This window comes from Bidens hawaiensis, unplaced genomic scaffold, assembly GCF_021521415.1.
Source record: "Bidens hawaiensis isolate Kalapana, Puna unplaced genomic scaffold, B.hawaiensis_p1.1 tig00000780_1, whole genome shotgun sequence".
Lineage (NCBI taxonomy): Eukaryota > Viridiplantae > Streptophyta > Magnoliopsida > Asterales > Asteraceae > Bidens > Bidens hawaiensis.
This window is the reverse complement of record NW_027491045.1, coordinates 5,303,574-5,330,007: the sequence shown is the minus strand read 5'-3', so window position 1 is coordinate 5,330,007 and position 26,434 is coordinate 5,303,574. Positions and strand designations below refer to the sequence as shown.

The 26,434-nt window shown below is 36.1% G+C and overlaps 2 protein-coding genes across 2 annotated transcripts; both read left to right on the top strand.

Annotated features, from left to right (window-relative positions):
• The first annotated feature begins 1,443 nt into the window (after positions 1–1,443).
• Positions 1,444–2,325, top strand: LOC143536246 (uncharacterized). The gene has a single exon (XM_077030284.1). The coding sequence runs from the start codon at positions 1,444–1,446 to the stop codon at positions 2,323–2,325; it is 882 nt and encodes a 293-aa protein (XP_076886399.1).
• A 19,306-nt stretch (positions 2,326–21,631) lies between these two features.
• On the top strand, positions 21,632–26,319 carry LOC143537431 (uncharacterized). Its single transcript, XM_077031208.1, has 11 exons — positions 21,632–22,334; positions 22,803–23,012; positions 23,099–23,437; positions 23,534–23,597; positions 23,687–23,904; positions 23,985–24,095; positions 24,189–24,294; positions 24,653–24,864; positions 25,667–25,770; positions 25,878–26,056; positions 26,142–26,319. Exons 1-10 carry the CDS (start codon positions 21,717–21,719, stop codon positions 26,020–26,022), a joined length of 2,127 nt encoding a protein of 708 aa, XP_076887323.1. The 5' UTR covers positions 21,632–21,716; the 3' UTR covers positions 26,023–26,056; positions 26,142–26,319.
• The last annotated feature ends 115 nt before the right edge of the window (positions 26,320–26,434 follow it).

Genomic DNA, 26,434 nt, shown 5'->3' with positions numbered 1-26,434 from the left:
AATTATTTAATATGACAGTATGTTATTAAAAATTTCAAACAATTTAAATATTTCTTACATTTATTTTTTTGATTCTTTATAGGGATGAGATCGGTATCATATCTGTACTAGTATCTATACATGTATCGAAAACTAGTAGTAAATCTAGGTACCCGTACCGAATTTTATGGTACGGGTATGGGCACAAGTACGAGTATTTTAGGTACGATACTCTCTGTGATATAACTTTGTTCTTTTTCTAAAAAAAATCTCCACTGAACTTGGTATGGGTGCCGATACGGTAGAGATGCACAAATAGGGTTTTTCTAATACCCAATTCCGGGTATGGTTCCGGGTATTGGAAAATTGGTAGTGGTCATATTCGGGTCTGAGTATTGTCTTTAAGATCCATACCCTATGTACCAGGTTCGGGTCGGGTATAGAACCGGATATTTGAATCCCTATTTTCAGGTATTGAAAAAAAGTCTATTTTCGGGGTTTTTTCTGCCATATATTATTAGATTGGGTTTTTAAGGGGTTGCACTTGTTTGGGGCATTTTTCAAGTATTTTTCGGGTAATTTCGGGTATTTGAAACACCTGGTTTCGGGTATTAGAAAAACTCGGTTCAGGATATAGAACTGTTTCCGGTTTTCAGGTATTACTGGATACAAATTAAGTCCGGTTTCGGGTATGGGTTTTGGTACTGAAATGCATACCTTGTTCATACCTTACGGTAGCGGCGGGTACAGGTTCAGATATTAAACACCTGAGTATAAAAAACCTGGTTCAGGTTTTTTTTTAGTCCGGTTTCGAATTCAGATTATTTTATACACATCTACGGGTACGGTACCAACAATCATTTATCTATAATACCAAAACCATAATACCACAACCAAAATATAATATGCCGAAACTAAAAATGATTGGTTTGATTAGAATTGCTAATATTTTGATTATCAATAGTTTTGAAAAGCCCACTTGAAGCCTTGAGGCTTGAACCGCAAGAAGATATTACACACGGTTAAAGTTATGAGTTTTGGAAATTCTAAGAAAAGCCAACATGTTCCAACGGGTATCGAGTACTAAAAATACCCATGTCTGTACCCATCAATGTACCCATACCAAAATTTTGTAAATCTTGGTATCCTTATCCGTACCATAAACGGTACAGGTACTAAACAACTAGGGGTACATGTATTGGGGAAGAAAATCTCATCCCTAGTTTTCTAATGATCTCCATCTTTCTTTTAAGTTTTATTGTTGCACTCATTTTCAGTGAATGTTCATGATTAGGTGCTGTTGGAACCTTGAAATACTATCAAAACGACAACCGTAGTCTTATTTTGCAACTCCCTATCTTTGATCAAACTCAAAACATGTTCTCAAAGCTCTTTTCCAGAGAAACTAATGCGAAGAGTATAACTCATGAGAGTCATCAACATCCACTCATTCTTGTGGACACAATGACTGGCGTTGAAGATTTATGCCATGGTTGTGTGAGGCCAATCATGGGCATGTCGTTCTACAAGTGTTTATACGAATGTGACTTTGTTCTCCATGAGGTGTGCACCCGATTGCCTAATAGACTAGAAGGTCACACGGATAAATCAAGACATTACCTTTATCTCTTGCAAGAGGAACGTCGTCCTAATGCGTTTTGTCGGGTCTGTAACCATTTTTGCAAAGGTTTTTTTTACAGTTGTTCATCCTGTATATATTATACAATGGACGTTTCTTGTGCTCTCATAATTGAAAAAATCACACACGAATCTCATCCAGGTCACCCGCTTTCAAGAGCTGAGAAAAGATTGCAGAAAGATTATTGTCGTATGTGTTTGTCTGGTTTCAGGTCCAAAGAAGAATCTTCATTTATTTGCGATATTTGTAATTTTCATCTACATCGTGAGTGTGCTTTGTTATTTCCGGAGACAATTACGCACAGGTATGACAAGCACCTGATGACCCTAAGTTACTCCCCAATAGGAAACCATGAGGGTGCTTACTTTTGTGAAGACTGCGAGGAGGAAATTAATCCATATAGTTCCTTCTATCATTGTCATGAATGTGTCCAGTCTGTACATTCAGCTTGTGCTCAGTTAGAACCTCTACCCAAATCATATAACTTGTATGGCTTAAATAAGAAAAGTGGTGTTGAATATCGTACTCATCAGAATAAGTTTCACGACCACCCTCTTTCATTTTCCAAAGAGGATCGAAGTGATGGTCATTGCCGGGTGTGCTTTCGTGGATTCTCGAAGGACCCTCACGCCTTGAGTTGTTCGAGATGTGGCTTTGCAATGCATGCATCCCATCTTAATGAGAAAGTTCCTGTGTATCATATATAGTAGATATCCCATATAGATATTCTCATATATTTTTTATAGATCTAGATAAATGTCCATATGAATGTCATTCTAGATAATGATACTTCTTTTCTTTCTTTCTTTTAAATCGTAAAGTGTATTAATTGCTTATAACCGAGTAATTTACTATTAGTTGAGTAAACAAATGTCATTCACACTTTGGTGCCTTTGATGGGGTGATAACGTGGTTAATGTGTGAAATAGAAGGTATGGGCACAAACCCTACATAATGCAAAAAAAATAGTAGGTAATATTTTTTAAAAATAAAATTTAGTAAACACATGGAAAGGGGAAACCGGGCAACCGGCCATGTTACACAATCTCTTCTTTTTCGTTTTACTTTCTCGTATGTGATACATCTTAGTATCGATCTTTTCAGCAGCAAAAATTAAATAAAAAATTAACCAAATGTCACAGATGTAAAAAGCATTCACAATAGCTCCTCCTCTATAATTAATATATCTACAAACCACCGGGCCAACGAGCACATTTCTCTTCAACAAATTATCACACGTGAGAAGTCGGTTAAGTAAAGCACGCCAAGCAACTACATTCACTTTTAAAGGATTCACCCAACTATTCCACTTCAAAATGTTAAATCTAGGAGGAGGATTAGCTCGATATAATAGTAAATTTATCTGAACCCATTTATCTAAACCACCATTGAATCGAAATTAGTAAATTTTCTCAAGCAACTCCATCATCTTGCACACAGCTACATTACTCGGTTAAGACCTCAAATTCCAGTTTAGTGTTATAACTCCGTGTGTTTCAAAACATTGCTCGGCCACCGAACATGACTTAACCCTTTCAACCAGCAACCAACACTAAAAAGATTAGTTCTTGATCCGACCCATCTCAGCCAGCACTAAAATTACTCATTTTGATATGTGCTTGTATATAGGGGATTTCTTTGACATGTAAATTGGGGACGGTCTTGTTTCAGAGAAGACAAAAATTGAGATCAGAGAAAATGTAACGAGTATAATGAGAAGATGCTAATGTATGCAACCTGATTTTCTCTAAATGGATGGCTGGTTGTGATGTCATGTATAAGAAATATTGATTGTGGTGTCATAGAGTTAAATTTGTTGAACAGTGCCTCATGTAAGTACTAGAAAACATGAATAATAATAAACCTACGAACCTATTACAGTAGGGAGAGTAGTATCTGCAGCAGAGTATGATGTAGTCGACATGTTTGTCATCCTGATCGAGTTCCCCTTTAAGATATTGTTAGTGCACAGAAATTTGACACTGTGGATACGTTATACTGGCATATGTTCTTGGATCAATGATCCTTAGTTAGATCCCGTTAGGATCAAGGATCCTCAGTACTTATTATTTACTAACGATTGTTTCCTGTGTATAACATTATATATAACAGATGTAACGGCTAGAAGACCTCGTCTACCACCTATTTCGCAGCCTGAGTGATGGAGCACGTGGTCAAAGTGGCTGTTACAATTATATTCAAGACAAAGGCGGATTTTTAGAAAATAGTTAATTGTATTTATTATTAATAACTCCATTGAGTTATGATAAGTTAAGGCACACTACCTATATATAGTGCACGTTCATAATCATCCAAGGAAGAAGCTAGGCCAACAATACACACACACTTAGAAAATATTGTATCACTGATCATAATCTCTACCATTGTAACCACCTTTTATGATTAATAAACTTGATGGTGATAGTTTTCACCGTCCGGGAGTTTTTTGTTCCGGAGATTATTATAATCATGTACTATTCGACCAAAGATTACCTTGTTAATCTTTGACCGAAGTGATTCGACCAAAGATTACCTTGTTAGTTTTTGACCGAAGTAAGATTATCGTAATCAAGGGTTTTTTCCCTCGTGATCAAATCATTGTTTTCATCAAGATTTCGATTATACATTCGCTCTTATCGTATTAGTACTATACCTCACTTTACAGACTTGGATACTTGATCCTTAGCTGATTTTTATCCAAAACAATTTGGCGCCCACCGTGGGGCAATTGGTGCTATAATCCAGATTATTTCCTATCAATTTTCAACCTTTCATACCAGTATCACAAGCAATGGCCTCTCAATAAACCTCTGTTTCATCAACCATGCCATCCTCGGTTTCTCTCTCAGCAAGGACTTTGCCGCCGATGCCTCCGCCAATCACGGGAGCACCAAGGGCTGCTGCTCCTGGAAACAAGACACAAATTCCAGTCTTCCAGAACTCGAAAACCACTGATGCCACTTCAGTGGTCAAATCTAACAATGATGTTTCTGCAATGTTTTCACAGGTTAAGGCATACATGGAGAAGCAGAACAAAACCAACCAGAGGATCCTACATGAAATTGAAGATCTCAAGAAAAGAAAGAGGCCAGCGGAGGATCAAACTCCCTTGATGCCTAGGGTGCTAGATTTCACTACTCCAGGATCCGTGGCTCAACATACTTAAGGATCCTCGATCCTTCAGCAAGGATCATCCATCCTTCAACCAGGGTCCGTGGGTCAACAAACTCAAGGATCCTCGTTCTTTCAGCCAGGATCATCTATCATTCAATAGGGGTCCATGGGTCAACAAACTCAAGGATCCTTGTTCGTTCAGCCAGGATCATTTATCCTTCAACAAAGGTCCGTGGGTCAGCAAACCCAAGGATCCTCGTTCCTTCAACAAGGATCATCCATCCTTAACCAGGATCCTCTGGGTTGTATCCTCAAGGATCCTTCAGCTCCCAACATCAAGGATCCTTCTGGCAGAATCAAGGATCCTCAGGAATTCACCATCAAAGGTCTTTAGAGGTCCATGAAGGGGACATTATCCCCATGCAGACCATTGCCTCTGGTGGACCTGCTACTGTAGCAGATGCCTTTTATCTTAACTACACTTATGGGATGCCAACGTTCAACCAACCAAGAGGTAACGCCTATAATCACATATCCTTAGACACTAACCTTGGCTCTATGCAGGATACAGGTATCAATTAGGCTATGGCTGGGGAACTTCAGAAGCTTAAGGATATGATATCCAGCGTGCCATGAGTGGTCCGTCCAATTCCTGAAATACCAGAAGGGAGCCACAAGCTGTCCAGATTTGCTCCACCGATATGCGATGCGGAGATCCTGAAATGCTTTCAAACCCCCAACATGAAGGCGTATGATGGGACCACTGATCCGAAAGAACAAATGGCTCAGTATAGGGAAAGGATGGAGATCAATCCAATTCCTGAAAGACTAAAGGAAGCTTGCCTATGCAAAGGTTTCGGATCCACACTAACAGGATCTGCACTTAAATGGCTGCTAAGTCTTCCTCCTTATTCTGTTACATCTTTTTCACATTTAGTTAATTTGTTCAACAGCCAGTTTTCTTGTAGTAGGAAATTTGAGAAGTTAACTAGTGATTTATATAGAGTTTTCCAACCTTATGATGAATCCTTAAGGGATTTCGTTACAAGGTTTAGTAGGGAAGCCCTAGAAATACCTAATCTTGATATGGCTACGGCTGTTGAAGCATTCAAGATGGGACTTCAAAGGGGCTCCCCATTTTATGATGATCTTGTGATGACTCCTTGCAGGACTTTAGATCAGAAACAGGACACTCAGATTTATAAGGCTATAGGATGATAAGAAGATCCAGGAACGGTTAGGAGCTCCAGCAAAACAAGAGTCACCTAACCAGAAACAAGGATCCTTATTCAGGAACAATAACTCGAAGCCTTACTCCAAATTCAACAACCAAAACGTCCGTGCAGTTGAAGAAGGAGATGATGATGAGGACTACCCAAGTATTTCTGAATATTACTTCTCTGTTAATACTCATGGTTTGATTTATGCCATGAAGGATCTTGGAGAGAAATCAAGGTGGCCTCGGAAAATTCAGAAAACAACATTCTTCAAAGACAAGTCAAAGTGGTGTGCATTCCATGAAGACTTTGGCCATCAGACTGATGATTGTATTGGTTTAAGGAGGGAAATTGGATACCTCCTAAGCAAAGGCCATTTCAAAGAACTATTGGGAAGAAAAAAGTCGAGGATCCAGGATCCTGAAGATGTCCCACAAAAAACAACTCCGCCCCCACCAGACGCTCAAGTAATCAACTTCATCTCCGGAGGCTCAGACATATGTGGAACTTCGTTCTCTGCAGCAAAGAAGCTCGCCAAGGAAACCAAGTTAGATAACGGGAATGACCGGTTATAACCACCACTTTAACGACTGACAAAAGGATCTTCTTCGATGAAGAAGACAAATCAAACATCCAGGATCCACACCATGACGGTTTGATTGTCACTTTATTTATTGCTAACAATTATGTACGCAAGATCCTAGTAGATGGTGGGAGCTCAGTCAATATCATCCAACACGATGTGCTTCAGAAAATAAACATTCCAGACTCGGAAATTATCCCGAGAACATCAGTATTAGTCGGTTTCAGTGGTGAAACCAATAAAACATTGGGGGACATTAACCTCCCAATATATATCGAAGGGTTAAATTCTTACCAAAAATTTTGTGTTATTGACAATCTGTCTTGTTGCAATGTTATTCTTGGCAGGCCTTGGCTACATGGGATGAAGGCTGTAGCCTCTACTTACCATCAATGCATTAAACTACCAACTCCTTTGGGAATAGTAAGGATAGATGGTGACTAAGTGGAAGCCAAGAATTAATATTCTTCATCCATGAAGCCGGCAACTAAACAGACGATAGCATAGCAATTACAGCAAAATCCTAGGAATGTACTGGAAGCTCGGGAGAAAGACATTAAAAAAGTATCCTTAGATCCCTAGGATCCATATTAAAGGTGTTCTTAGGATCCAGTATCCCCAGCGGAATCGAGGAGGATATAATATCCTTCCTAAGGCGAAAAAAATCCACATTTGCCTTCAAACATTCAAACATGACAGGTATTTCTAAGGAGGTAATTATTCATAAATTGGGCCTTGATCATTCTATTAAACCCGTCCATCAGAAGCGAAGGAAATTCTCTCCTGAGAGGAACGCGATCATACAAGAAGAAGTTGAAAAACTTCTTAAGGCCGAGGTTAGCTAATGTGGTTGTTGTTTCTAAAAAGAATGGAAAATGGAGGGTGTGTGTCGATTTTACTGATTTAAACAAGGCATGCCCCAATGATCCTTTCCTGTTACCACATATAGATTCCATGGTGGATGCAACGGCAGGACATGAAATGCTTACCTTTATGGATGCTTCCTCTGGATTTCAACAAATTCAGATGGAACCATCTGATCAAGAGGATACAACATTCATGACTCCTACCGACATATGTTGTTATACTGCTATGCCGTTCGGACTAAGAAATGCAGGGGCAACATATCAAAGATTAGTCAACATGATGTTCAAGGATCAGTTAGGCAAGACTATGGAGGTCAACATAGATGATATGGTGGTGAAATAAAAAAGAGCTGAGGGTCACCTCAGAGATCTTGAAGAAGCATTCAATATCCTCGACCAGTATAACATGAAGTTGAACCCGTCAAAATGCCATTTTGGTGTTAAGGCTGGAAAGTTTCTAGGATACATGGTGACTAAAAGAGGGATAGAAGCAAGCCCTGAGCAAATAGAAGTCATCATCAACCTAAAGTCTCCTGCAAATGCTAAAGATGTCCAAAGACTGACAGGAAGAATAGTTGCTCTCAACAGGTTCATTTCCAGATCCTCCGAGAAGTGCAAAGATTTCTACGACATTCTTAGGAAAAATAAGAAGTTCGAATGGACCGAGAAGCATGAGGCTGAACTCAAAGCCTTGAAGAATTACTTATCCTCAGCTCCAGCTCTGATGAAGCCTGTGGATGGAGAATCCTTATATCTATACTTGGCTATCTCAGGAAATGCAAGGTCAGAAAACCAGAAATGTCAGACTTTGTGGCTGATTTCAGTAGCGACATGCAAAAAGAAGCTGACTTGGAAGTTCAACAACTAGAAGAAACCAAGGATCCTTGGATCCTCTTTACAGATGGAGCTTCTAATGTAAGAGGAACAGGTTTGGGCGTACTACTAAAATCGCCGCAGGGGGACATAATACCCCAGTCCATTGCATGTGCATTCCAAGCCACCAACAATGAGGCAGAATATAAAGCTCTGATCGCAGGTTTACAATTAGCCAAAAGCATGAGGATCAGGTATCTTCAAATATATATATATATATATATATATATATATATATATATATATATTCTTTGTTAGTAGCTAACCACTTTAACGGTTCTTATACTGTGAAAGGTGGGAATATGGTCAAATATTTAGAAATTGAGAAGGAATTGGCAAAATCCTTCGAATTGTTTAGTATAATACAGGTACCAAGGGAAGAGAATGCTGGGGCAGATTCCTTAGCAAACTTAGCATCATCATTGAAGATCCCGGATGATGTAAAGATACCCATCATTCATATATTCTCTCCGGCAATTGGAGAACAAGAATCCGTGAAGTTAACAGTGGATTGCACAGGATAACATACGGATCCTCCATCCTCTTCAAAAGTAGGATCTTGGATCCTTCCAATCAAAAAATTCCTGCAAGATGGAGAGATCCCTACAGGGGAAAATCCTAAAGCTTTCATATTAAAGGTATCACAATTCATTATTTTACAAGATATTGTGTATAGAAAATCTCTTGCAGGTCCCTATCTGAGATGCATTGAGGATCCTGAAATACAAGAGGTACTTCAAGACTTCCACGAAGGAGATTGCGGCAACCACACAGGGGGAAGAGCATTATTCTCCAGGATACTTAGGACTGAATACTTCTGGCCAACAATGAAGAAGGATGCTATGGAATACTCAAAGAAGTGTGATGCTTGCCAAAGGCATGGAAACATTCTTCACCAGCCAACAGAACCTATGTATCCTATATCCTCTTTATGGCCTTTCATGAAATGAGGAATGGATATTGTAGGCAAGCTACCAAAGGCACCAGGCGGAAAGGTCTTTATGCTTGCTTTGACAGACTACTTCTCTAAATGGATTGAAGCAGAAGCATTCGTGCAAGTACGAGAAAGGGAAGTTATATCCTTTATTAAAAGAAATATTATAACTAGATTTGGTATCCCTTCTGAAATTGTTTGTGACAATGGCTCCCAGTTTATCGGGAAAAGAACCACTAACTTTTGTGACAGTTGGGGCATCAAGATGATCATTTCTACACCAGTTCATCCTCAAGCCAATGGTCAAGTAGAGTCAAGAAACAAGATTATCATCAACAACTTGAAGAAGAAGCTAGGATCCAAGAAAGACGAGTGGGCTGAGGAACTTCCTTATGTTCTTTGGACTGATAGAACAACACCTAAGAATGCAACATGTCAAACACCCTTCTCATTGGTGTTTGGATCAGAAGCTGTAATCCCTACAGAAATGGTGGTTCCTACTGCTATAACAAGCATCCGTGATCCTGAGACCAATAATGAAATCCTTCTCCAAGATCTAGATACTGTTGATGAGCTCTGAGACCTAGCTAAGATCAGAAGGGCAGCATATCAACAAAGGGTAGCTGGGGCATACAACAAAAATATAAGGATCAGAAGATTTCAAGAAGGAGATCTGGTATTGAGAAAAGCCTTCCAAAATACAACCAACCCGGCAGATGGAAAGCTAGCACCCAAGTGGGAAGGTCCTTATCTTATCGAATCGGAGGCAGGAAATGGGGCATATCATTTGCTCACAATGGAAGGCAACAGGTTACCAAGAGCATGAAATGCTGTCCATCTCAAGAAGTACTTTTTCTGATCAGGATCGAGTTTCCTTAAATGATTTAGGATCCTAAAATCGGTAACATCTATCTGATCACTTACCCTTTTCAGATTCTTATTAATTCAAGGATAATATATTTTTAACTTTTGTCTTTTCCAAGTTTTTAAGTAACAATGCAGGTTTCAATAAGAGGTTCAATGTCTAAGAGGTTGGCCACCTCTCCCTCACGCTTAAGGTACATCGCTACTTTCTTTGGCCTAGCCCACGATTGGGTATGACCCCCGATGGTCATACCCTCCAAGGTTTAAAAGTTTTCACCTTTCTTATAAATTAGAGTTTCTACACTCTCGTTTGGAGCGCACGCTATCCAACGTATAGTCCGGGGCAGCGGGACCAGTACACGCTTAGTGGTTGACAATTTCGTTGTCTTCGGCTATATGGAGGATCCTATGATTTATGGTAGACGTACCATACCACCGGTTTATAACGTTTTCACGTTATCTCAAGACAAAGGTTTCTAACATATTCATGTTAGCTAAGGTTTTGGCGTTTTCACGTCACTCATGTTTGGGCTAAATCCCGGTTTGGGCGAGTCCCTAGTTGACATCCGTATCCTTGGGCCAGTCCCCAGTTTGGGCTTGTCCCCAGTTTAACACCAGTTTGGACGTGTCCCCAGTTCACGGGCTTGTCCCCAGATTACACGGGCTTGTACCCAGTTCACGGGCTTGTCCCCAGATTACACGGGCTTGTCCCCAGATTCATGGGCTTGTACCGAGTTTATTTTATGGGCTTGTCCCCAGTTTATTGGGTTTAATCCCAGATAATATCATAAGTTATTTGCATCATGTATCATAAATTAGATTCTGAGGATCATCGAATGATCAATACTTATGGATTCAAAATCCTTTAATTTAGTTTTATAAGGATTGCAAAAGGATCAATACTTATGGTAACTTAGGTCTAACCAGACCTTACGGTATGATTTCTGTTTATCGATTTACACTTATTTGATTTCAGTTTATATCTTCATAGATATAAGGATTCATTATTCTCAATCTATTTTTTATAAGGATTTAAGATCCAGGTTTATTTTTACAAGGATATTCTATCCTAAGAACTTTTTACTAAAGAATATTTCTCAAAACTTTCAACAAGACTAAAGTTATATCAAACAAACTTTCAAAATAACAGACAATCAACAGATAGTTAAAAGATACTATTTATTAAACTTACTTGCAATTACCAAAAATCATTAACCCGGATTTCACCATTCAAAAAAATGGACCATCCACCCGGGTTACACAAGTGTTACTAGTTATTCAGGATTTGCAGGAAAAAGGATATACAGCCAGAAGGGAAGTTTCCAAGGAAACTCCATTGATATGTGACAATTATATCCATCTTATCAAATCTCATATGTTTTTGCAGGAAGTTTGAATTCAAAGGCAAAATGATAGTTGTAATCTTATCACAACCGCCATTTTGGGGGCAATTGTTAGTGCACAAAAATTTGACACTGTGGATACGTTATCCTGGCATATGTTCTTGGATCAATGATCCTTAGTTAGATCCCGTCAGGATCAAGGATCCTCAGTACTTATTATTTACTAACGATTGTTTCATGTGTATAACATTATATATAACATATGTAACGGCTAGAAGACCTGGTCTACCACCTATTTTGCAGCCTGAGTGATGGAGCACGGGGTCAAAGTGGCTGTTACAATTATATTCAAGATAAAGGCGGATTTTTAGGAAAAATAGTTAATTGTATTTATTATTAATAACCCCATTGAGTTATGATCAGTTAAGGCACACTACCTATACATAGTACATGTTCATAATCATCCAATAAAGAAGCTAGGCCAGCAATACACACACACTTAGAAAATATTGTATCACTGATCATAATCTCCACCATTGTAACCACCTTTTACGATTAATAAACTTGACGGTGATAGTTTTCACCGTCCAGGGGTTTTTTGTGCCGAAGATTATTATAATCGCGTACTATCCGACCAAAGATTACCTCGTTAATCTTTGACCGAAGTGATTCGACCAAAGATTACCTTGTTAGTTTTTGACCGAAGTAAGATTATCGTAATCAAGGGTTTTTTCCCTCGTGATCAAATCATTGTGTTCATCAAGATTTCGATTATGCATTCGCTCTTATCGTATTAGCACTATACCTCACTTTACAGATTTGGATATTTGATCCTTAGCTGATTTTTATCCAAAACAGATATATAGTCGGAAACCCTTTATTAGTTAATTAAAGGTAATATGGTTTATCAACAATTACCAAACTAATATATAATAAAGTATAATTAACTATTTTAATCTGTTATAATATAAATGGTCATTTTAATCTGTTATAATATAAATGGTCATAATGCACACATACAAAAATATATATAATTATATATTCATTCTTACGCAATTTGTTTGTAAGGTTGCACATAAAAATAAATGTGTAATCTTGGCTATGTAGTTGCTTGCTGAACCCTCATTATATTTAGATATATGTATTGCGGAAATTTGTAGTTAGTGAGATGGAAATAACAATAGGCTTTTTTTTAAGAAAAGTTGTAGGTTATCCGTTTATAATCCCTTGGTAATATATCACATATCAGATTACTCGCAAGTCGCAACTATATTTCCATTTATTGTTGACGGATGAAGTCGTTAATAGTAGTCTTTTGCTTTTTTTAGTTTTATAAATAAATTTTTTTTTCTTGTTTAATTCTGATCAAAAGACAACGGAGGAAGAAATAATCTTAACACATGTAAATATGAAAAACAAATTGCTAAGAAAAGAATAAAAGAAAGAGGATAAATTGCTATGAAAAAAGTAAAGGTAAGACTTGAATTTGCTAAGGATAGAATAAAGGAAAGAAGATTACTTTGCTTCTTTTTTTCTTTTAACAAGAAGATAATTTGATTACACGTCACGTAATGTCCTGGAGCATGTCAATGAGAATCATTTGAACATTTAGCGTTAGCGTCTTTTTGGTTTGTGTTTGACGTCTGAATGAAATAACAAAAGAATGAAATATGGGAAGGAGTGGAGTGGAGTGGTATGATTCATTTCGTTATATATCAACTTATCATGTTTGGTTCTCATGATGAACGAAAATAGTTACCCTGTTGTTGTTCGATTTAAGTTTTTATTCTACCTTTTCTTTTAATATTCTTAATTCAATATATCTTTCTACATGTCTACATGTTATATTTAGAAATAGATAATCATTTGTTGTACTTTTTTTTTATATTTTAAGAAATTAGTAGTGTTTATTTATCAACTTTTTTCATGTTTAGTGAATCTAAATGTATATTTTGTTTCTATTTAGTGCATAATTATTAAAATGTATAAAAAATAAATTAATAAAAATTGAAGATTAGGCATGATAAAGTGTTAAAAAAAAGCCTCGGATAATATTAAAAAAAACTAATTACATTTAAGTTTGAAAATAAAAAAAGTATTCCAACAAAAAAAATATTATTCTAGTAGGATTGATGTTATTATAGATATCAAACCAAAAAACAAGTAAAATTAAACGGTAAGTTATCATTACATATCTTGAAGAAAAAAAGAAAGAAAAAAAATTCTTGCCCTAAGGAATGAAAAACATTAGAATGAAAAAAATCACGTTTTTTTTTCTTTTTGAAATAGTCCATTTCATTCCTGTATAGTTAACAAGCATATCTTTTTATTTTGGTTTTTTATTTTCAATATCTTAATTTAACGAATTTATTTTTTCGTTTTCATTCCAGTACCTTAACGAACATAGATAATGCCCATCAATTTTTTTGTTAACTCGTGCGTCACTGCAACGTCGCGTAACACATGGGTAAATCACCACTTGTTATTCAATTATGTTTTCTATTCCAACTTTAATAAGACAACAAGCTAAAATAAATGTTTTGTTATATTTATAAGTAATAAATTTTTAGGAATTTCTAAAGATCCATAAAATATCCAAAAACTAATATGAGCTTTAAACACATGATAGTTTTTTTAGACATATAATTCACTTATTTAGAAAGAACTCTATGCTGTTTTTTAAATGTTTATTACATGTTCAATCTTATTACAAACTCGATGTCATTAATACTCAATTTTTTTATAGCTAGCGAACCTTATTAATTTATAATCCTTTTACCTTTTAAACGCCCGAATCAAGCTATTAACTTAGGGGCTATTTGATAGCCTCTTAATTAATAGTCATACGAATGTATTTCTCTAATTTTTATATATAAGAGAAATTATTTTTATAGTCATTTACATAAATGCTCTAAAGGTAAGGTTGCTTGGTAGTATAACTCAAAATATACTTATACCTTTACCTTTATATCAAACCTTTACCTTTGTATCAAAAGAAACTGAAGGAAGATTCACACATAAATTTTCTCTACTATATAATCCTTTGTGTCAATCTTAGTTGTCATCGATCTTTTCTTTTGCTATCAAGTTATCTAGTTCACCCTTAAAAATCATATCCTCTTCTTCCTTTGATCCATTGTCAAGTCCTAGATAGGATCCTAAAATTAGAGAAATATATTCATACCAATGACGGTGTTACAACCTGGTCATTCATTAACCCTTATAGATTTGAATCCAAAATATCCATATGATCAAGAAGTATACGATGATGAGGAAGATTCGATAATCAAGCAAGCCTTTCAAAGTCCATGTTGTCGTCGTCATCAAAAAAATCACTTATTACCACAGATATTACTATAAATGTGATCAATGTGACTACTTACTTCACAAATTATGTGGAGAGCTTCCAATAGAGTTGCAACATGCCTCACATAGTGCACATATTCTTACCCTTTTTATAGACGAGTCACCAGGACAACACGAGTCACCAGGACAACGATGTCATATATGTAGAAGAACTTTTTGGTATAAACCACTCCGATATCATTGTTCTATATGTATGTTTAACATATGCTTAAATTCCAGTATGGGTGAGGTACAATACCTTGCTATTTATCACCCTAGCCACCAACACCCATTAATTCCCAGTTGTAGGCAAAGACAAATTTTAACTGAATGTGATGCTTGTGGTGAGGGACATATAGGGGTCTTCTATGATTGTTCCACTTGTGTTAGTTCCCTTATGCATAGTGATTGTCGTCTCATGCCGAAAAGATTACTGATTCAAGATGTCACAAGTGGTTATTTCTTTCACACTCATCCAATCATTCTTACTTATTCATTTTCAAGAGTATATCAAAAGACAAAATTTGATCCTACATGTAGTGTATGTGATAATTCCTTTGATGATAGCGAGTATCTTTGGGTTTATAGGTGCGACAAATGCAGATATTATGTTCATCTTAAATGTACAAATCTAAAATATGAACCCTCCAGTTCAGGTAAATACACTGCTTATTTTGGTAATGGTTAATTGCATAAAAATGTAAAATATTGTCTAGGTTTCTGATAAATGTATACCATTTTATGCAAATTTTATTCTATGTTAAGTTTTCCTTTCTTTCTAATCTACGTGAACTTATCCTTAATATTTCTACTTATTCTTTATAAATGTTTATGAACTTATTTGGACATCAAATTTATATAAAAGTTTTTTGTAACATTAGTGTCAAATTATGTGACATCTTATTTGATCGAAATTCAACTTCAGTTATTTAGTACTGACAATGTATTAGATAAAAATTTAAACAATATTTTACATATTTCTTCCATTCATTTCTTTGGTTCTCTCATAAGCTCCTCCTTCTTTATGTTTCATTGTTGTATTCAATTTTAGTGATGGTTCATGATTAGGTACGGTTGGAACCTCAAAAAAGTATCAAGACGACGACCGTAGTAGTAGAATTTTACATCTCCCGTTCTTCGATCAAACTGAAAACATGTTCACAAAGCTCTTTTCCAGAGAAACTAACGCGAAGAGCATAACTCATGAGAGTCATCAACATCCACTCATTCTTGTGGACACAATGACTAACGTTGAAGATTTATGCGATGGATGTTTGAGGCCAATCAAGGACATGGTCTTTTACAAGTGCAACACATCCAAATGCAATTTTTTTCTCCATGAGTTATGCACACGGTTGCCAAAAAAACTAAACGGCCATGCAGGTAAATCAAGGCATAACCTTTCTCTCTATCAAGAGTGAAGAGACGTGGATCGACTCACTGGTAGACGATCTACTTTCCTCGGGTGTGATTATACTATTTCACCAATGGTTTTCTTGGATCTGTGTTCTTCCACCTACAAAATGAACAGCACCGTCAACTTAGCCCTCAGAAAGGGACAGAGGGGTCCTCTTTGGGGTAACCCTCCGGTGTGAGAATAAGTATTTGTGGGAGAAGATAATAATATCAGAGTAAGGAAATCTGGAGAGTATTGCTTAATAGCTGAATACTCTGTAATTTGCTGTGATTGTGTGTGTTACTGACTGTAACTGCCTGTGAGTGAATGTGATTGAATATGATTGAATGTGAATGAATGTGAACGAATATGTTACTGGCTGTAACTGTGAATTGTTGGATGATGTTTTCCTTGTGGAGTTGATGCTGTATTTATAGTGCTAGGGTTTCCACTGATTAGGCTCAGCCTTGTTGGCCTCCTCCAATTGCTCTGCGCCACGTGTCCTCTGGGACACCTGGTGCTTTCTCATTGGTTATAATCACATGGTAGCACATGGGTTATGCTGAGTTGTCCACCTTTCATTTGGCAGCTGTCAACATCAGCATATTCTTATTCCTTAAAAAGATACCTTCTGGAAGGTTGTCTGACGTGCACAATCAAGGTTGCCCTAATCCTGATTTGGATAAGGATGAGGTTGATTATGTGCATGTGTGATACGCGCCTATCCTGAGGATGCGCGAGGTCTTCTCTTTATTCTCACGCGCAGATGTTTCATGCGCAGATGTGATATGCACGAGCATGCGATATGTGCCACGCGCAGATGCGCCATGCGCATATGTGATATGCGTGAGCATATGTAATGCCTGAGCATATGTGGTGCCTGGGCATATGATGCCTAAGCATGTGTGGTGCCTGGGCATATGATGCCTGAGCATGTGTGGTGCCTGGGCATATGATGCCTGAGCATATGTGATATGCGCCATGCGCATAGGTTTTGGCTTTGTGCCTTCGTAATGTCTTGATTTCAAGCCTCTTGTCTATATCTTGTGGGTTGACCCGCCTTGCTCGGTGTTGAGGCGGATACATACCTCTTCAAAGAGGCAAGTCGTCGTAATGCATTTTGTCATGTCTGCAACCATTTTTGCAAAGGATTTTATTACAAATGTTTATACTGTTATTTTTACTCAGTGGACGTTTTTTGTGCTCTCGTAAATGAAAGAATCACACACAAATCTCATCCGCATCACCCACTTTCGAGAGTTGAGAACAGATTGCAGAAAGATTATTGTCGTATGTGTTTGTATGGTTTTAAGTCTAAAGAAGATTCATTTAGTTGCTCTATTTGTAATTTTCATCTGCACCGTGAGTGTGCTATCTCGTTCCCGAAGACAATTAGGCATAGGTATGACAAGCACGCGATGACCCTAAGTTCCTCCCCAGTAGAAAACCATGAATGTGATTATTTTTGTGAAGTTTGCGTGAAAGAACTTAATCCTTATATTTCTTTCTATCATTGTCATGAATGTGCCCAGTCAATACATGCAGCTTGTGTTCCAGCTTGTGTTCGGTTAGAACCTCTACCCAAATCAATTATCTTTTATGGCTTGAGTGGGAAAGGTGGTTCTAAAGAGTATACTCATCAAAATAAATTTCACAACCACCCTCTTTTGTTCGTCGAGAAGAGTCCAAGAAACCGTAGAAATTGCTGGCGGTGCGATTGGGATATACGCAGGGACAATTTCTTCTATGAGTGTACGCGATGTGATTTTGCAATGCATGCACATCATCTTTATTAATTTTCGAACGGTACATGCACATCATCTTGATCATCAAGAGTAAACATATCCCTTATATCTATTCTCAGATATTTCTTATATATCATAGAAGACCATCTTAAAGTTCATATGAATGTCATTCTGGCTAGTGAGTAATAAATAATGATGATTCTTTTCTTTTGTTAATATCAAGTGTATTAATTGCTCATGATTCAATGATTTACGTTTATAATAAATATATATGTAATTTTTTTTCTTGTATGTAATACATATTATCTTCATGTTATAATCTTCACAGTAACAAAATAATAAATAAAAAATTTAACCAAATGGTGTACAAATAACAAAATTTTTACTCTAGCAGCTGTCACATTTAATAACAATATATATGTTATACAGGTCATTTTGCTACGCAATTATTTTTAAAAGAAAAGCCAAAAAATAATAATATAAATTACATACATATTTTTTTTTGGTTGTTCAATTGGATTTCACGGGTTTTCTTAACTCAAATAGATTTTCTAAAATTTTGCTTAGATTAGTAAAGTAATATTATACTTTTTTATAATCATATTTTGACACATTATTACGTTATAAAATATTAAAAAGAACCTAATATATATTGAACCGGCCGCCCGTTTCAACCATCAGTACTAAAATCACATGTTAAGCATTTTGTCGGGTTTTTGTCCCACTACATAATCCAATGTGTATAAGATATTGGGTTAGTGTGGTTATAATGTTGATATGTGCGTGTACACAAGGGCTTTCCGTCTCTAATCAGACAAAATATTAGATTGTAGAAAATGGCATGAATACGCGGAGAAGTTGCGAATTGTTGCATCCTTTTCTCGAAAGGAAAGTTATTTCAGAATCCAATTGTTTGATTACTACACTAAAAATAAAGGTTAATATCCATAGGATTCAATTTGTATGTAAGATTACTCATAAAACCCCATAATCTTGTCATCGTAAACTTTTAGTTTGTGACATGAGAATAACAATGTCGTTTGCTTTCTGATAAATGATAATACGTTGTTGTATGCTGGTCAATTTCGGCATATGAAGCCCCGGCACAAGTCCATCTAATAAACAAGCTAATCTTGAGTTCCTCACAAGTAAAATGTTCTCTGTGGGTAAATAAAAAAGTGGAAATGCGGGGTATCGATCCCCGTACCTCTCGCATGCTAAGCGAGCGCTCTACACATTTATCAATATTCAAAACTAGTTAAATTCAGTCTAAATTTTATAGTCTTTTGTTTTTTCTTTCACCTACAGATCTTAGTAACATGTAAAAACGACTTCAATTGCATTTTTAACTATCCTGGTGGCGTATCTAGAAATATTTTCCTATGAGTTCAGAAAAATTCGAGGGACGGGCGACCTTAGGTTTGGGTTTTCTACGGGTTCGATGCCAAAATACACTAAAACAAAATTTTATACGGGTTCGGCCGAACCGGTTCCCCTAAATCTGCCTACGCCCATGCTATTCAAGATGAAATAACACTTTTACTATTGGCTAACTGAACACTTTTCGATTTCATTACAAGTAGAGGGTGCTATGTGAGTAAGGGTGAGCAACTTAACCTCCATAACCGTTAACCGAATCATAACCGCCATAACCAAACTGATTTTAACCGATAACCGGCATAATCAATGGGTCGGTTTAATAAATTTTTGAAAACCGCCAAATACGGGTCGGTTTTGGTTAAAGGATAATTCCAAACACGCCATAACCGAACCGACCCATTTATTTAACCAACAATTTGTTTGGGATTAACTTTCACCAAACACATTGTCGGATTGTACCATTTTTATGTTTTCGGTTCAACGTTAGTAATCGAATTAACTTGAATTTCATTGATGCATTATTCAAAGTTGTTTTTTTTCATATCTGGTTTTAATACTAACAATTATATATTTTGTTGAATTATGTCGTGTCGTGTCGTGTTTTTTTAATATTTGGTATTAGGCTCAATAACATTGTCTTGGTTACGGTTAACCGGCCCATAACCGACTCGCTATAACAATGAAAACCGATTAACCAAAACCGATATAACGGATCGGCTATGGTTATAGTTATCCATTAACTGACATATCGGTTATGGACCTATGGTTATAGGCTTGGCTCAAAACCGCCCCAAACCAACCCATTCACAGAGTTACTTACATGTTTAAACTTTACATTTAAAGGTTGTTAACCTATCACAATAATACTTAACGTCTCTACGGTAACATCATATTAGTAGTTGAATATGTTTTATTTAAAAATATAAGATTAGTTCAAAAGTTTGCGGACCATCCTTTTCACTAACACACGTTAGAAAAAATTATTTTCTTGTGTCATCTTACCCCTTCCACGATGATGACATCGCATAGTCGATTACTTTGAGTCTGAACTTTAAGAATCGATCTCCTAGCATGCGCAAAATGGGAGGTTTTAGACTGATTGGGACACCGAGAAGTTGATTCAATGTTCGAAAGTGATTTTTGTTGGTACTAGTTGATTCCCCAAATTAGCTATCTAAATCGATCATAGATGGTGAAGAGAGAGAGAGTGAGGTAGTTTCAGACTGACTGAATATCACGGTGTTCATTCGTGTATCTGTTGTTAGATTTGAAGGTTGTGTTTTTCACTTCAAATTTTATTTCGGTTTATTCGCATGTTAAAATAAAACACAATGCAAAATGTAATCTCTTATAACTTTAGAAGGAGGAAGGTTTCATTTGGTAACAACTTCTTTTAGTTGTCGATTTAACAATTAACACATTGTAATAAATTTGATCTTCTAAAATTTTAACATAGAAAAATGGAAATAAGATCATATTTTTGTTTTTAGCTATGCCCATATGCCCATTTTAGTAATTTTATATATTTTATTAACTTCAGCTACTCTACCAAACATCTAAATATATTTAAAAAAACAAAACATCTACCAGCTACAAGTTTCAAGCCACCAGCTACAATAGCAGCTAGTTTTGTCAAACATACCCATACCCTAGATGTGTCATAAAAGATACATATTTTTATTTTTTGTTTTGATATATGTTCTTTTAGGTCTAACTTATGTTTACAATTTAGTGTCAGTACCTAAAGGTGCATAAACCGGTTTAAAACTCAAAACCGAATTGAGTTGAAACTAGTTCGGTTTGGTCAACAATAGTCAAAACCAGTTTATGACCGGTGACCGGTTTCTTGACCAGGTTCGGTTCAAATTTTGATCGGTTTTAGTTTGGTTAACTGGTTTTGGTGGAGAAATTACAAATCGTTTCCAAACCTATGGTTTTAATCGGTTCCAAACCGGTTTCTACATAATCGGTTTCAAATTGGTTCGGTTTTGGTTCGATATTCTGGTCAGTTCTGTTAACCGGTTCATTTGCCCACCTTTATCGATACCATTCACACCGACTAAATTCAAGTCAGTTCGCTTTCGCAACGCGCATTTTTTTGTTTTAAATATGTTAAATAGTTGTATCTTGACGTTGATGAACTTATTTTCTTGTTTAGCGGTGACGTAACCCGATATCAATCAAATTCGCATCGACTCACAACCTCATCGCATGTTTACCAACCAACCACACTTCATTTTAAATATGTTTTATTTTTATCATAAACAATACAATACCAGTGTCAATACTATTGCATGCTTAAACTTATCAAACCGAAACCGATCAAATTCACGTTCATTTCCTTCCGTTTTCCCTCCATAAAACGAATTTGAAAAAAAACCCCAAATCATCTCTTCCACCTGATAAAAACGCCGTCAACAATCCCCAAATCCAACACCATGAAAACTCCCAATTCTTCTTTAATCTACAACGACGACGATGATTTCCAAACCCCAATTCAATCTTTACAATCATTACCACAAACCCAAACAAAACCCACTTCATCACACAAATTAAAACCAAAACCCTCAAACACCCACATCAATCGGCCATCAAAGAAGCCCAAAAAGACCCAATTTTGTCCCGGTAAAGAGAATCTTGAAAACCTTAAAAACCCATTTGATCTTGATTCGGATCCAGGTTTGGAGTCAATTGAGCCGACGGTACTCTGTACCAAGAAGAAATTGAACGATGGGTTTGGTTACTTGTCGAATTCGATTGAGTCGAGGCTGTTGTTCGGGTCGAAAGGTGAGTGCAGACCAGGTGTTTGTGAAAATGCGTCTGAGAAAGTGGATGCAGATATTGAGGGGTATGAGACTGGGACTACTCAGCTTGATGTGTTGCTTGATTTGTGTTGTTCTTCGGAAGAAAAGGAGGTTGAAGATATCGGTGATGATAATGATAACGATAACGATAACGGTGATGTTATTAGTTGTCCGATGTGTGGGAGTGATATTAGTGATTTGAGTGATGAGATGAGGCAAGTTCATACTAATGAATGTCTTGATAAAGAGCAGGTACATAATATGCATTCTTGATTTCTTTCTAGTAAATCATATCAAATTTGTGTGACTTATTGTATTAAATTATATACAATGCTAAGGATTTTCAGTAGGGGTGCAAACGAGCTAAGCTACTTGAGATCGGATAGGCAAAAAGCTCAAAAAAAGCTGAGCTTTTTTGAGCCCGACGCTCAAACAAAGCTCGTTTCGTTATCGAGCTAGAGCTCGCGTTCCTATGTATTAGTTGAACACTGCACACCCGAGCTCAAGCCGAGTTTTGGCTCTTTTAAGATTTTTTTCAAAATATATAAAAATAATTAAATTTATATTAAAATAATTAATAAGTATTAAATAATAAACGAGCCAAGCCCGGGTTTGAAAAAATGACTCACGAGCCGAGCTCGGTTACACTCCTAGTTTGCAGAAAAGAAAGAGTAAATAATTACATTTTATATGGAAGTTGATTGTCCATACACTCTGTAGATTAATATTCCTGACAATGATCATGTGATGGAATCATCCGGTCAAGTTCTTGATGACCCTCCATGTCTAGCTCCGGATCAAACAACAGGTCAAACACACCATGTTTCTCCTATCACAGCATGGCTGCAAAGTCTTGACTTATCTCGGTATGAAGAAGTTTTTAATCGTGAAGAAATCGATTGGGATAGTCTCAAATGGTTGACTGATGAGGTTGGTCAAACCATCGTTTGTTACTACAATACTATCGTCGCTTGTTATAAAAATAAGTAAAGTTTTGAACTTTATTATTCTTGTAGGATTTATTTAAGATGGGTATCACTGCTCTTGGTCCCAGGAAGAAGATTGTTCATGCTATTAGTGAATTAACAGCCAAATATCACGAAGAAGTGAATAATATACCTGCAAAATTACCACAAAACGAGACTAAAACAGTCACGAATAAATTAATCACAGATTTTTTTCCTGGTTTTGCTGGAAAAGTGAGAAAAAGCAGTCCTATGGAAGCACAAGCACAAGTTGGAAAAACTAACTCAAACAATGGTAATAAACGTATTGCGAATAAAACAAATTTCTCAAATAAAAAGTTTCGAGATACGCCATCGTGGTGTTCAATTACTGGAACACCCTTTCGTGTGGTGAGCTCTAATTTTTTAGACATGCATTTGAAATTTGAGCTTTTTTTGTTGCTTTTTCTCTTACGAGTATTCTAATATTTTTTACATTTTTGTTAGGATGCGTTTAAATATCTGCGAAGGGATTGCTCTCATTGGTTTCTTACTCATTTCCACGCAGACCGTAATTGTTGCCATTGTTATATTGTAATTAGCCAAATTTTGTTTCACAAATATTCTAATTTATAAATTTTACTGCATATGATCCTGCAGATTATGGAGGTCTTACAAAATCTTTCTGTCACGGGAAGATTTATTGTTCCTTAATTACCGCAAAACTTGTAAATCTTAAAATTGGGATCCCATTTGCGAAAATCGAAATTTTACCTCTCAATCAAAAGATAAATATTGATGGAGTTGATGTAACATGCTTTGATGCTAATCACTGTCCTGGTGCCATTATAATTTTGTTTGAACCACCAAACGGTAAAGTACGTATCATGTTGATGATTTTTTTTTTTTTTGGTATATTTGTCATTTTTCTGGAGTTGATTATTATTTTTATGTATAGGCTGTTCTACACACGGGAGATTTTCGGTTTACTGAAGACATGACACAAATATGTAGTTTGCAGACACGTGTGCATACTCTTGTTTTAGATACCACTTATTGTGATCCTCAGGTATTCAAACAGAATATTTACAATTACAAAGTTTTGATTTTTTTTATTATTGCTGTTCTGAAGGTTGTATACATGTATTAATGATTTTGGCAGTATGACTTTCCAAAGCAAGAGGCTGTAATCCAATATGTTCTTGAGGCTATTCAAGCTGAAGCTTTTAACCCCAAAACACTGTTTCTGATTGGCAGCTATACAATCGGTAAGGTTTTTTTTAAACGAGGTTCTCACTCTAATACCGGTAGAGGTAGGAATTTCGACCCGTTAACTTAAAAATGGATTAATTTGGGTTATGCTTTATCTCTAGATTGAATAGGTTACACAACATATTACATAATTTAAAAGAGTAAAAACGGGTCAAAGTCAAACAGGCTAATGGGTTGAAAGCCGTTTGTTTGACTGCATAAGAAACTTCTAAATTGCTTTTGTGATTAGACGTAGCACATTATTTATATGTAAAATAAATAAAAAAAGAATCCAAGTATGTATATATATGGGCTGGCGCAATCTGTTTTGACCCGTTCTATGACCCGAAGTAATTTTGACCCATTATCTAACAGGAAAAGAAAGGGTGTTCATGGAGGTAGCTCGTGTTCTCAAAAAGAAAATATACGTGACCGCAGCAAAAATGCGGGTTCTAGAATGTTTGGGAATGCCAAAAGAAGATATGCAATGGCTAACTTTAGATGAAAGAGAGAGCCACATTCATGTTGTGCCCATGTGGACACTCGCAAATTTCAAAAGACTGAAACATGTATCTAACATGTATATGGTAACTACTTCACCTTTCAAACTTTCTTTGTGCCTTATGGTAGTTAAAATACGCATAGGTAATATTATATAGAGCTTAGTTCATTTTTTGTGTATGGTTTGATAAAAAATTGAAACCTTCAACCTTTTAAGTCACTTTAGTTTCATCTTTTAAACCTTCGATACAAAAATTTTCGGTTTTAATTTTTTAAATATTAAAAATGACTAAATTGCCCTTTTACTAAACAGAAAATTCTACGGGTTAGTAAGTATAAGGGGGGGGGGGGGGGGCGAGAAGGGTAAAGAAAAGAAAGTATAGTGACTCAATGGGTTGAAGGTTTCAGTTTTGGACCGAAATATTTTAAAAAAAATTCGAAACCATGTGAACGAAAATCGAACTCAAGTTTATTATATAAGAACATGTTGTTGTAACATGAAAGGGACATTATCCTACCATACAGTTACACACCAAAAAAAGTAGGTTTTGTTCGGTGTCTTAACTGTGTATTGTTACATGCCCATTTAAATCTTGTAATAGTATTCTCAGCTGCCACCAATGCTACATTATTGGTTTTTATAAATAATTATTATTGCCATAGCTGAACATTAGCAGAGACTCCTGTTCTTCAGTCTTAAATTTAAATAACAAGTTTGTGACATGTTCTTATCTTGTTTTCTTGTGTTTCACAGAAGTCGAATATTGTCATTAATTTTATGTGAATATTATTTACCTTACAATATGAGTTAGATATGTTGTTACATACTAATGTTAAGCATGTGCTCTTATTCTTTTTTTTTTAATATTATTATCGTTTTTTAATCAGGGTCGATATAGTCTTATAGTCGCTTTCTCTCCAACCGGTTGGTCATTTAGTAAAGGCAAGAAATCATCTCCAGGAAAGAGGTGGCAGCAGGGTACAATTATAAGGTAATATTTTGTGCATTAATATTGTTTTTGTAGTTATAATTAACTAAATAGTTAAATATTATAATTTATTTAGTTAGCTTAATTTTGTTTAATTTTGTCTAATTCAGATACGAGGTACCATACAGCGAGCACAGCAGTTTCACAGAACTCAAACAATTTGTAAAATTTATATCTCCAGAAAACATTATCCCGAGTGTAAATAACCACGGGTCGGAGTCTGTAAACAAGATGGTTTCTCTCTTGTCATCTTAACTCGATGTACTAGTTTCCCGCTACCAAATGACAGGTACACGTTTATTTATTAAAAGTACGCGCACAAAACACGTTTATGTGTCTATCAGTTTGCTTACAATTTTGATTTTTGCATACAGGTTATTTGAATTTGGTAGCTATGAAGAGTAAATGAACCAAATTGAGTTTGATCTTGCAATTATTGAACACATGATATTAAAGATATATGTATGATATATGTATGCAAATGCAAGTGCAACTCAGGGCTATGAGTATTTAAGTTCTTCCAGAGGTACTCAGGCCCATCATTGTGCAACATGGGCCTGTAATCCTGTATTTCTTTAAATGTATTATTTTGATTTTTGAAAACATAAATAACACTTTTTGTGTTTTTGTACCTGTAGTATATATAGATATTTAATATATGTATTGA